Consider the following 14,063-nt stretch of genomic DNA (forward strand, 5'->3'; position numbering starts at 1 on the left):
CAGTGGCTAATGCCTATAATCCTAGCATTCTGGGAGGCTGAGACAGGAGGATCACTGGAGCCCAGGAGTTTAAGACCAGCCTGGGCAACACTGTGAGACCCCATCTCTATAAAAAATAAATAAAATTAAAATACAAAAAAATCCCATTTAAACCAACAACAGGCCGGGCGCGGTGGCTCAAGCCTGTAATCCCAGCACTTTGGGAGGCCGAGACGGGCGGATCACAAGGTCAGGAGATCGAGACCATCCTGGCTAACACGGTGAAACCCCGTCTCTACTAAAAAATACAAAAACCTAGCCGGGCGAGGTGGCGGGCGTCTGTAGTCCCAGCTACTCGGGAGGCTGAGGCAGGAGAATGGCGTGAACCCGGGAGGCGGAGCTTGCAGTGAGCTGAGATCCGGCCACTGCACTCCAGTCTGGGCGACAAAGCGAGACTGTCTCAACAAAAAAAAAATGAAATAAAATAAAATACCAACAACAAAATTAAGTGGTACCTATGCCATAAAGAAAATTATAAAAATATTTAAAAATACAAAGAAAAGAGAGACATAAATAGAGAGCTATACTATATTTATGGATGTTAAGATTCATAATCACATCAATGCATGAATGGATAAAGAAAATGTGGTATATATACAGGATGGAATACCATTCAGCCTTTAAAAAGAAGGAAATTCTGGCGTTTGTGACAACATGGATGAACCTGGAGGGCATTCTGCCAAGTGAAATAAGTCAGACGACACAGAAAGACAAACGCCATATGAGCTCACTAACATGTGGAATCGAAAACAATCGAACTCAAAGAAGCAGAGAGTAGAATGGTGGTTTTTAGGGCTGGGAGTGGGAGAAGGTGGAAGGGAAAGCCAGGAGATGTTGGGCAAAGAGTACAGAATTTCACTTAGACAGGTGGAATAATTTCAGAAGATCTATGGTACAGCATGGTGACTATAGTTAATAACAATTTATTGTATACTTGAAAATTGCTGACAGTAGATTTTAAGTGCTCTCACCACAAATAAACGATAAGCATGTGAGGTAATGCATATATTTATTAGCTTGATTTGGCTATTCCACAATGTGTACATATTTCAAAACATCATGTTGTATACCGTAAGTATATATTAATACAATTTTTATTTGCCAATTAAAAATAATTTTTAGGCCAAGTGCAGTGGCTCACACCTGTAATCCCAGCACTTTTGGTGGCCAAGGTGCAAGGACGACTTGAAGCTGGAGTTCAAGACCAACCTGCACAACATAACAAGACCTCATCGCTACAAAAAATGAAAAAGATTAGCTGGGCATGGTGGCATGTGCCTGTGGTCCCAGCTACTTAGGAAGCTGAGGTGGAGGATTGCTTTGAACCCAGGAGTTCGAGGCTGCAGTGAGCTGTGATTGTGCCACCACACTCCAGCCTGGGCAACAGAGTGAGACTCTGTCTCAAATAATAATAATAATAATTTTAAAAGATTCAAAATCCCAAATATGCCAATTCCCATAATTTAATCAATAAATAAAATGTCATTCCCACCAAAATCCCAACAAAGTTTCTCATACTTTGTAAGAGAATGCAAAGCTGTACAGCAGGGGTGTCTAATCTTTTGGCTTCTCTGGCACATTGGAAGAACTGTCTTGGGCCACACATAAAATACACTAACACTAATGATAGCTGATGAGCTAAAAAGAAAACATTGCAAAAAAATCTCATAATGTTTTAAGAAAGTTTACAAACTTGTGTTGGGCCGCATTCAAAGCTGTCCTGGGCTGTGGCTTGGACAACCTTGATATACAGTGTATGATGAGGAAAGGGCAACAATAGTTAAGATAATTTTGAAGAAAAAGCTGTGAAGACTAGCACAAGGTGTGAGGACTAGCCCCACCAGGTATCAGGAGCTACGATGGAAGCCATGGAAGTTAAGACAGAATATCACTGATGCCAATGTAGAAAATGATGCCGTTGGAGAAGAATGGGGAGCCCAGAACCAAACCCGTGCATTGTAAAACTTGATCTTTGTAGCTAGGTCTCAGTTGGCTATTTTGAATGTCTCAGCAGCAGCATTTTCACTTTGTACCAGTGCTTGACTTAGGTATCGGCAAATGATCTACTTACGTATCATCATCATCAGATCTTGGTTCTAGTTGTTCCTCATCTACTTCAATGCCAGAGACCATTTCTACCTTCCCTTCATCTTCTTCTTTGGGTAGCCATTGTTTTAATGTTCCCATTGCTAAAGAAATGACAGAGAAAGATATGAAAGCATCCCAGCCTATATACCCAATGAGGGCCATATACCAAAAACCTGATAGTGAACATCAATATAATGGTAAACCTTTTAGCCATTGCCATCAAAACAGAGAATAAGAAAGGGATGATAACACAAGCAGACAAGAAAAAGTGACAGGAATAAGGGTCAGATAGGAAGAGATAAAACACCTCCACTTTTGGGGTAGATAATTTCACTGTATTAGAAAAATTTTTAAAATCTTTGTGTTAAAAAAAAAGATTTACCACAGTTGAACCACTCTTATTATCCACTGTTTCTATAATCTGAGTATCCCACCATGGTTAGGCTTCACCATGAATGCCTGTAGGGAAAACCCAAAGCACACACACACCTTCATCTTTTTTGTTTTGTATTGCAGGTTTTTTTTTTTTTTTTTTTTTTTTTTTACTTAAAATGTGCTTTTCTTTCTCTCTTGGGAAAAGGACTAGACTGAAGATAGTACAATATTTCTTTTTTTTTTTTTTTTTTTTTTGAGACAGAGTCTCACTCTGTCACCCAGGCTGGAGTGCAGTGGTACGATCGGCTCACTGCAACCTCCACCTCCCTGGTTCAAGCCATTCTCCTGCCTAAGCCTCCTGAGTAGCTGGGACTACAGGCACATGCCACCACGCCCAGCTAATTTTGGTATTTTTAGTAGAGATAGGGTTTCACCATGTTGGTGAGGCTGATCAATATTTCTTTATAGCAATGCAGCACCCCCTCAACTACCCTAAGATTCTACAATTGCTTTTATTTCATATATCATTTGCTTTTATTTCATATATCAATCACAAATAAAATGTTCCCAATGAAATGACATGTTTTCTTAGCCTTTAGAATTTATATTCCCTAAATATAAATCATTGATTTATATTTTATGAATATAAATTAGTATAAGAATGCTTTTAGACTCTTCTCAGTATACATTCTTAATCCTACATCACTCTTGCACATTTATAAGAAAAATATAAGTGAAATAAACTGGATACAATATAACTAAAATTCTTCATATCTAGTCTAACTCCTCCTATGAATTACTTTTTTTGGACATATCAAACTTTTTTGGATCCTAATTCAAACAAAAACACCATAATGAATGTCAGGCCTCTGAGCCCAAGCCAAGCCATCGCATCCCCTGTGACTTGCACATATATGCCCAGATGGCCTGAAGTAACTGAAGAATCACAAAAGATGTGCAAATGCCCTGCCCCGCCTTAACGGATGACATTCCACCACAAAAGAAGTGAAAATGGCCAGTCCTTTCCTTAAGCGATGACATTATCTTGTGAAATTCCTTTTCCTGGCTCATCCTGGCTCAAAAAGCTCCCCCACTGAGCACCTTGTGACCCCCACTCGTGCCCGCCAGAGAACCCCCCTTTGACTGTAATTTTCGTTCACCTACCCAAATCCTATAAAACGGCCCCACCCTTATCTCCCTTTGCTGACTCTCTTTTCGGACTCAGCCCGCCTGCACCCACATGAAATAAACAGCCATGTTGCTCACACAAAGCCTGTTCGGTGATCTCTTCACATGGACGCGCATGACAGTGAAACAATTCATGAGACAATCAGGGACTCTTGAATTACTTTTTGAGTCCCTGATGTCCATTTTAAATTTAAATTTTATTTTTTCTGTATCTGAACTGTTTTCACTTACAACACTTCTGACACTAAATATATACACATTTTTTCCCCCATGATACAAGAGATAAAAAGAAATTATTTAGACTGATAGTAAGGGCAACAGAGTCCTCAGCGGAATGTCTCTTTTAACAAAAAGCAGCCCCCAAATCATTTCTTCTCTAACAAAGAGCAGCCTGAAAAATTGAGCTGCAGACATGGATAAGCAAGCTGGAAGCTTGCACAGGTGAATGCTAGCAGTTGTGCCAATGGAAAAGGGCTACCTTAAAGCCAGATATGTTCAACATGGAGGCTCCATCTTCCCTTTTCTTTGCCACCACATGTACAGTGAAAAACCAGGCAACATGGTACCAGCCAGGCAGAGAACCCATCTGCATAATAAAAGATTAGGCTGGGGTGGCCAGCTTCTTCAAGTGCTATGCAAATGGTACACCTGGTTCAACTAATCTTTCATGCCCTACGTAAATCAGACAGACGCTGCCCCCTGAAGCTCATCTATAAAAATACATTTCACTGTGGAAGCAGCAACCCATGTTCTCCAGGACCCCTCTCTGTAGCAGAGAGCTTTTCTCTTTCTTTTGAGGGAAGAGAGAGACCCTCTCATATTGTTTTATATTGTTTTATACTCAGAAAAGGAAAAAGAAGCAAAACTAAAGGCAGGTAGCCCAGCGCCTAGGAACCAGACCCGAAACCAGGCCTGGGCCTGCCTGACCTAAGCCTGGTAGTTAAAATTCAACCCCTGACCTAGCAACTGATGTTATCTATAGATTCCAGACATTGTATGGAAAGACATTGTGAAACCTCCCGTTCTGTTCTGTTTCACTCTGACCACCGGTGCTTGCAGCCCCTGTCATGTACCCCCTGGCTTGCTCAATCGATCACGACCCTCTCACGCGGACCCCCTTAGAGTTGTGAGCCCTTAAAAGGGACAGAAGTTGAGCACCTGAAGAGCTCGGATATAAGACGTTAGCCTGCTGATGCTCCCAGCTGATTAAAGCCACTCCCTTCACTATCTCAGTGTCTGAGGGGTTTTGTCCGTGGCTCATCCTGCCACACTTTCACCTAGTAAACTTCTGCTTTTAACCTCACTGTGGGGTCTGTCCACGTCCTAGTTTTCCATGGCCGTGAGACAATGAATCTCGGGTATTTACCCTAGACAATAGTGCTGCTTCACCCACATCAACCAATTCTCTGACACCAACTGGGTGTCCTACAATTCAATTGAATTCCAGCACTAACTACCCAGAACTCCAAGGGTTAAAGGTTAAAGAAGGGATCAGTCTCAGAAGACTGCTCTCACTTCAGAGGCCAGTCTCAAGTAGCAAGTCTCCAAGTTACCCACACTTCTGTCTGCATTGGCTGCATGGTTGGGGATTTCCACAACCTCCTCAGGTTAACAGTCTACTAGGATGGTTTACAGAACCCTGGAAAATACTATCACTGGTTTATTATTAAAAATACAAATGAAAAGCCAGATGGAAAAGTACATTGGGCAAAGGGTCCAAAGCACAGGGGCTTCTGTCCCTGTGGAGTTTGTGGTACGCCACCTTCCCACCACATGATGTGCACACCAACCCAGAAGCTCTCCAAACTTTGCCATATAGGGGTTTTTATAGAGGTTTCATTACCAGGGAATGGTTGGTCAAATCATTGGCCATTGGTGATTGAACTCAGTCTCCAGCCCCTCTGTCCCCCTGGAGATAGGGGGAAGGAGGCTGAAAGTTCCAATCTTAATCCTGCCTTGGTCTTTCTCATGACCAGCCCCCATCCTGAAACCGTCAAGGGGCCCCCAACCACCAGTCATCCCATTGGCCTGCAAAAGACACTCTTACTACTTCAAGGATTCTAAGGGCTTTAGGAGCTGTATCCTAGGAAAAAGAAACAGAGACCAAATATGTATTCATCACATGATAAAAAACAGATAACATAAATTTACCCTCTACATTTTTTTTTTTTTGAAACGGAGTCTCACTCCATTGCCCAGGCTGAAGTGCAGTGGCACAATCTTGGCTCACTGCAACCTCTGCCTCTCAGGTTCAAGCGATCCTCCCACCTCAGCCTCCCAAGTAGCTGAAAGTACAGGTGTACATCACCACGCCCAGGTAATTTTTGTCTTTTTATTAGAGACAGGGTTTCGCCATGTTGGCCAGGCTGGTCTCGAAGTCCTGGTGATCGGACTGCCCTGGCCTCCCAAAGTGCTGGGATTACAGGCATGAGCCACCACGCCCAGCCTCTGCTTCCCTTTTAAATATAAATTCCAGTTTCAGATCATTTCTTTGCTCACACATATGAGCATAGGCTGTTAGAAGCAGCCAGGTCACATCTTGAACACTTTGCTGCTTAGAAATTTCTTCCACCAGATACCCTAAATCATCTCTCTCAATTTAACAGTTCCACAAATCCCTAGGGAAAGGGCACTATCCAACCTCTTTGTTAAAGCATAACAAAAGTGATCTTTACTCCAGTTCCCAGTAAGTTCCTCATTTCTATCTGAGACCTCCTCAGCCTGGACTTCGTTGTCCATATCCCCATCAGTGTTTTGGCCACAATTTAACAAGTCTCTAGGAAGTTCCAAACTTTCCCTCATCTTCCTGTATTCTTCTGAGCCCTCCAAACTGTTCCAACCTCCACCTGTTACCCAGTTCCAAAGCTGCTTCCACATTTCTGTATCAGGACGAGCGGCAGACAAAACTCCTCAGACACCCAATTAAAGAAGGAAGGGATTTATTCGGCCAGGGGCATCGGCAAGACTTCTGTCTCAAGAGCTGAGCTCCACGAGTGAGCAAGTAAAACACCAGCTGGACTTATGTATAACATTTATGGGGTGTCCTCTTGTAAATATCTAGGAAACAGAACTCACCTAACCCAGGATGGTCAAAAGCAGCAGTAGCCAAAATGAGATCCTTTCAAATGTCTAAATTAATTCATTTTGTGTGCACAATTGGGAAAAAAAAGAGCTAGTTTCAGAACTAGACAAACTGAATGGGACACCTATTTTATTTTTGTCCTGGTTGAAATCCAGTAAGAGATTTGGAAAGTTTTGTTTTTTATTTGTTTGGTTGGTTGGGTTGCTTTTTTTTTTTTTTTTTTTTGAGATGGAGTCTCGCTCTGTTGCCCAGACTGGAGTGCAGTGGCGCAATCTCGGCTCACTACAACCTCTGTCTCCCAGGTTCAAGCGATTCTCCTGCCTCAGCCTCCTGAGTAGCTGGGATTACAAGCATGTGCCACCATGCCCGGCTAATTTTTATATTTTTAGTAGAGATGGGGTTTTACCATGTTGGTCAGGCTGGTCTCGAACTCCTGACCTCCTGATCCGCCCGCCTCGGCCTCCCAAGGTGCTGGGATTACAGACGTGAGTCACCATGCCTGGCCCTAGTGTTCGTTTTTTAATCATACCACAAAGAATTATAAGACAGAGGCTTTTTTTTTTTTTTTAGAACTCTGTGGTCAGAAGGCAGGTTAATTAAAAGTTTAATATTTAGGCTATAAACATTTTTTAAAGGCCTTTTCTGCTTTTTCTTCTTTTGGATGCTGTTTCCAGAAATTTCTTTTTCAGTTGCTTCCTATCTTTTTGGCATGACTTCTACTGAGAAAAATGTACAACTTCTCATTGGCCTTTTAGGTAGCTTAAAAAACTCCCCAAATTGACTCCTGTACAACTTGTTCTTCTATTTCCTTCCACTTCTGGCTCCTCCTTCCTTTTGCCATTTTCAATAACACGTGGAGGAATCTGCAGGAGACTTCTAATGACTCTAAGACCCCCCGAGGAATGCAGAAAAGGTGCCACTCATCCCTTCTTAGGTTGGTCTGTTTTCCTAGTGAAGTCACGGGCAGGTTCCTCTCAGATCTAAAGCTCTACTGTCTTTTGCAGTAAGTTACTTCATCAATCTGACTTTGGGGTACCAGAGATTACATTGTACTGTGAGAGAGAATTGATTTTTGTGTGTGCAATGGCTGACAAGTCACTGATAAAAGCTATGGTTTTTGGAAGTGGCTGACAGCGGCTGCAGTTGTGAAAGGAAAATAAATCTCGGGACCGATTTATCACTAAGGCAAGAGAAAAGTTAAAGACTACATCAGGCAAACCTGCCTCCGGTCTTATTCCTAAATGAGATAGCTACAATCATGATAAAGCTACATACCTTCCTCACAATTTGCCCACAAGGAAGTTCCTTGTAGGCCTCAGGATCTTTTTTTTTTTTTTTCAATTTGATTAAATTTATTATTAATATATTTATGTTTTTATGAAAAAAAGAATATATACTCTACATTTGGATAAGGTTAACATTTGAAGCTATAGATATAAGTATAAATATAGCTATAAATATATTCATGAAATCAAGCTCACTAATTTGGATGTCTGATTAATCTTTTTGCTAATTTTTGTTGTATACGAATGAGTACTGAAGAATTGTGTTTACTGTATTTGTTGTGTCGGCCTCAGGATCTTTACCCTAAAACTCTTCTGTTGAATTTCACCTGGGCAATGTAAACTGATAGCTGATCTCCACAGGTGCAGGACAGAAAGTCATCCCTCTGCTCACCTGAGACAAATGTATATCTGATTGCTTCTGTCCTATTGTTTATGTAAAAATGCAGATTCACTGAGCCAGACTAAATTGTGTATTCAGTGAAAGGCTGATCAAGGACTCAAAAGAATGCAAACTTTTGTCTCTTACCTACCTATGACCTGGAAGCCCTCCCCCCACCCCGCCCCCATCTTGCTTCAATTGTCCCTCTTTTCTGGACCAAACCAATGTACAATTTACACGTAGTAATTGATGTCTCATGTCTTGCTAAAATGTATAAAAGCAAACTGTACCCTGACCACCCTGGACACATGTCATCAGGACCTCCTGAGGTTGTGTCATGGATGCATCTGTAACCTTGGCAAAATAAACTTTCTAAATTGATTGAGACCTATCTCAGATATTCTGGGTACACACAGTGAATGGTTATTACTGGATGGGGCTACTTACTTCTTTGTGCATTTAGATTAAAAGACAGGTTTGAACACCTGGAGGTTATGGGAACACTCATCACCAAGCTATAAGACTCCTGTTGGGGACGGGCTGCCCGCAGAGTAGCCTGACTGGCATTAGGTTACCCACCAGCCTCAGCGGAATGTATCTGCAGGAAGGAGCACAGTCTCCTGGTGTTTCCCTCTTTGTGGGGGACCCAGGATTCAATATAGAAGTGAGATCCTTGATTTTGAAAGATGTAGGTACACTGCCTTCCAGTTTTGCCTGCTTTTCACATATTAAATATTAGGCCCTGTTTTAAAACTCTTTGTAAAAAAAAAAAAAATTATATCTATAAAGGAAATTTTCATTTGTAAGGCCTCCCCCTACCCCAAGCCACCAGAAATGTTTAAGATGGGAAAGGCATTGGTTTAAAGTTCACATAACAAACCTTACCTTTGTTCCAGACACCTTTCTTGGCAATCTTGTCTTGACTAAACCTTGACTGTGCCCTTTTTTGGTCAGCAAGTAATAGTGTTTAGATTTAAGTTCTGGGCCCTTAAAAGTCATCCTTTCAGAAGTACAAATTGAGGGTTGGCTTGCTAACAATTGTTTAGGGCAATGGAACAGGTAATCAAGAGACTGATAGTCCAAAGTTGGAGGACGTGGTGGCTAAGGCCGGGTGCGGTGGCTCACGCCTGTAATCCCAGCACTTTGGGAGGCTAAGGCAGGTGGATCACTTGAGGTCAGGAGTTCGAAACCAGCCTGGCCAACATGGTGAACGTGTGTACTAAAAATAGGAAAATTAGCTGGGCATAGTGGCACACGACTGTAATCCCAGCTGCTCCAGAGGCTGAGGCAGGAAAATCGCTTGAACCTGGCAGGTAGAGGGTGCAGTGAGCCAAAACTCCAACCTGGGTGACAAAGTGAGACTCTGTCTCAAAAAAAATAAAAAAAATAAAAAATAAAATCAAGTTGGAGGAAAAATTATTTGAAAACTGGCAAATGAAAGCCTTATGAAGCTATAAAATCTGCTGCGTGTATGTTTATATGTATCATGTGTATGTGATTTTGTAACTGAGTGCCCTATTTTTAATTTTTTTCCTCCTGCAGCCCTCTGTATTAACTTTTTAGTAATGAAATAATAATCTTGACTTTCTTTCCACCAAGCACTCCTTGCATTGCTGGCTTATCTAATTATGTTTGCTTAGAAGTTTGAGACTGAATCTTGAGACAATCCAGATGCCTATGAAATTCTACCCCACCAGGAGATTACAAGGCCGCAGCTAATTTACAGCCCAGACAAGCCTGAGATGGTACCAGCCCATTCACCAGATGAGGCAATAACTCAAGTCATTGGAACAAGTCTCGTAGACTTGCACCATCTTGCCCCTCCATACCAAACTTCCCCTTCTTAAGCCCTAGCATTTCGCCTGAGAATTCTGAAGTGGTTTTATTAAGGCAGGAGCCAGAACCATCTCCCCACTGCTAGCACTGAAAAATAAAGGCACTTTCCTTCTACTGCACCTTGTCCTTGTTATTCAATTTTGCAAGCGGAGGGCAGCTGAACCTGTGTTTGATTGATATTTCACTACCAAAATATATGAAAGAGCTGTAGTTAATTGGCTTAAAGAAAAAGTAGGTGCTTAAATGAAATATTTTATCAGAAAAGTAGAAATGAACTCAAATGCCTTTTAATTATTGTAACTTGGGTAAATTTTTGGTAAATAAGACTACTTTGTTGGTTTAATGAAAGCAGCAGTGTAATTTGATCAGCAAAACATCCATGTATTAACCTTAGGGCTTTTGCTTTGGTGGTGACGGCCTAACATTCACAAACTGTAGAAATGATTAATAAAGAAATAAGATGATGGCTAGATTTGTCCAATGTTTCCTGAAAATTTCCAAACATAGTTGTTAAGAAGGAATAAATAAATGTAACGAAATAAGAGGTTTTTGTTTGTTTGTTTAGAGTTGGAATCTCACTCTGTCACACTAACTGGAGTGCAGTGGCATGATTATGGCTCACGGCAGCCTTGAACTCGTGGGCTCAAGTGATCCTCCCGCCTCAGCCTCCCAAAGGGCTGGGATTACAGGCATGAGCCTGGTCAGGTAGAAGTTTTAATAATAATTAGGTTTTATAATGTGTTTACTTAAAAAAGGTTTTTTAAATCCTTTTGGTAACTTTTTCTCCTCGAGTTTTGCTAAGCTAAGTTAAATGATAGGTATTCATTAACTATCTAGATCATCTCCAAATAACATATAATGCTGAGACATTAATGACTAATTATGAGTTTATAATCTTAAACTTTTGGCTTCGTACTTCAGAGAAACAAAGATATTTAGATGTGTTAGTATAATGTCCTGTTCCACATAAAAAAATTCCATTAGAAAGCCTCTTTCAAGCTATTATAAAATGTGTATTCATTAATTGTTGGGACTCAACTGACAGTTTAAAATTACTTTGTTTTTGTAGTGGTAATTAGCTTTGTAAACTTTTTTTTTTTTTTTTTTTTTGAGACGAAATCTCACTCTTGTCCCCCAGGCTGGAGTGCAATGGCCGATCTCGGCTCACTGCAACTTCTGCCTCCCAGGTTCAAGCATTTCTCCTGCCTCAACCTCCCAAGTAGCTGGGATTATAGGCACCTGCCACCATGCCCAGCTAATTTTTGTATTTTTAGTAGAGATGGGGTTTCACCACGTTGGCCAGGCTGGTCTTGAACTCCTGACCTCAGGTGATCTGCCCGCCTTGGCCTCCCAAAGTGCTGGGATTATAGGCGTGAGCCACCATGCCTGGCCTAACTCTGTAAACATTTATCAGCCTCCAAGAGTATCTAGTACCTTAGTTTTTCTACTTGTTGCTCAACCCCACTTCACCACAATACCAGGTCCCAGACCTCACACTCGTGGAGATGCTCCTGGGATCCCTGCTTGCCTGCAGTAGCTTTTCTTGTAGCACTTCACACTTGAATACCTAATATAAGATCAAACCCTCATTATGATGTGATTTCCCTCAAACTTTATTTTTAGAGACAAGTTCTTGCTCTGTCAGCCAGGCTGAAGAGCAGTGATCATAGTTCACAGCATCTTCCAACTCCTAGCCTCAAGAGATCCTCCTGCCTTGGCCTCCCAAAGTCCTGGAATTATAGGTGTGAGCCATTACATCCAGGCCCCTCAAATTTTAGAAAATGATGGTTGGCTTCCCTTAAAGCAGCAGTCCCCAACCTTTTTGGCACCAGGGACTAGTTTCATGGAAGACAATTTTTTGATGGGGGCAGGGAAGGGGGGTGGTTTCAGGTACCTCAGATCATCAGGCATTAGATTCTCATAAGGAGCACACAGCATAGATCTCTCACATGCACAGTTCACAACAGAGTTCATGCACCTATGAGAACTGAATGCAGCTGCTGATCTGACAGGAGGCAGAGCTCAGGCAGTAATGCCCACCTGCCCGCCACTCACCTGGTTCCTAACAGGCCACAGACTGGTACTGGTCTGCAGCCCGAGGGTTGGGGACTCCTGCCTTAAAGTAAACAAAAGCAGAATCTTGCTAAAAGTTGGAGGAAAAAAACAAATGATATTATGGTGTATTTTTATTGTCCATGGGATAGTTCACTGAATAGCTATCAGAAATAAACTAACTCAGGTAGAGCAAAACAATACTAGATCATCAGCTGCAAAGCCACTAGCCCTACTTAAACTTTTCACCAGTTGTCAGCTGATTGCATTAAAGAAAATTACACCACTCTCCTGGAAAGCTCATGTCTTTTGTTAGTAGCATTTGGAATAGGATTGGATAGAGCAAAATCAGCTTCTGAAAAGGCTAGACACCGTCCCAATTCTCTCTCCCAGCTGAAGATATTTTTATCCCCTTTCAGCATTTGCAAATCTTGACAAAATTCCTCTGGGGACTGGTTATGTTGTTAAAAATAAACTACATACCAAATTCTCCTTCATCGGCAGAAAATGAGCTACTCGTTAGATGTGCTGCTGCCAAAACACTCATTAAAGTTCCTGGAGCTTCATGCCGCCACTGTTTCCGGTTTTCTGGAATGCCTTCAATCACAATAACTTGACCATCTGAAGAGGAAAGTGTTATTAAAAATAAAAATGCTTCTTCACTTGCATTTGTATAAGATCACAGAATGTTAAAACTTTGGAGGTAACCTAATCCCACCTCTCATTTTACTAATAAAGAAGCCGAGGTATAGAAAAGTTTAGTGACTTCTTGTCACATAGCTGATGGGGGGAAGAGTCACTCATTGCTTTGTAAACTGGCTTTATCGGTATGATAAAATTTTTATTCTATTTGCCTATTTTAAATTGATTTATAACTTAATAAGACAATTGAGGGGAAATTCAATTTATACACATAATTGCTCATTTCAGTGATATACTTACGTATTTCATCTCACAGCACATGTACAAATTTTAGCTCCCTCTCAGCCCATGTTATCAAGAACATAGGAAACGAGTAATAAAAATCTTTACCACCTGTGAAGATAACATCCAGAGGTTGGAGGCTGTTATGGCTTTTTTTTATTTGTTTCTTTGGAGACACAGTCTCGCTCTGTCAGCCAGGCTGGAGTGCAGTAGCACAATCTTGGCTCACTGCAACCTCCGCCTCCCAGGTTCAAGCAATTCTCCTGCCTCAGCCTCCCGAGTAGCTGGGATTACAGGTGTGTGCCATCATGCCCGGCTAATTTTTCTATTTTTAGTAGAGATGGGGTTTCACCATGTTGGCCAGGCTGATCTTGAACTCCTGACCTCATGATCTGCCCACCTCAGCCTCCCAAAGTGCAGGGATTGCAGGCATGAGCCACCGCGCCCAGCCTGCTATGATCCTCTTCTTAGGAAAGGCTATGTGAGAGGTTCAAATGTAAACGGAGGAATTTAGGTAGAAAACATCATCATATCCTAAACACTTCTAACATTTAAATAGCACATTGGCTTCAAAGCAATTTATATGTATCTTTGAACTATTAACTTTCTAAATCTTGTAGAGATAGCTACTCTTTTAATTCTAATTTTACTGGTAGAAAAAAAATGACCCTATGAAATCCCAAAAAAAGTTGCTGAGCTGGCCTTGGAAAGTAAATCAAGTCAGCTGCCCTTCCTCATGCATTTTCCCTCACTCCGAGGAAGGTGGCATCCTGGATTTTTCCTCCTTTATATGTACATGTCTAGAGTGGCCGTC

The 14,063-nt window shown here is 41.5% G+C and overlaps 1 protein-coding gene across 1 annotated transcript in view; it reads right to left on the reverse strand.

The window, feature by feature from the left end:
• Nucleotides 1-14,063, reverse strand: part of NEK5 (NIMA related kinase 5) — a 90,208-nt gene that overhangs the window by 13,996 nt on the left and 62,149 nt on the right. The window contains exons 21-22 of the mRNA XM_015121121.3: nucleotides 12,809-12,946; nucleotides 2,111-2,228 (exon numbers count right to left, since the gene is read on the reverse strand). Coding sequence (XP_014976607.3) covers nucleotides 2,111-2,228; nucleotides 12,809-12,946 — 256 coding nt within the window. The remainder of the gene's footprint in view (nucleotides 1-2,110; nucleotides 2,229-12,808; nucleotides 12,947-14,063) is intronic.

This window comes from Macaca mulatta, chromosome 17 (assembly GCF_049350105.2).
Source record: "Macaca mulatta isolate MMU2019108-1 chromosome 17, T2T-MMU8v2.0, whole genome shotgun sequence".
NCBI lineage: Eukaryota > Metazoa > Chordata > Mammalia > Primates > Cercopithecidae > Macaca > Macaca mulatta.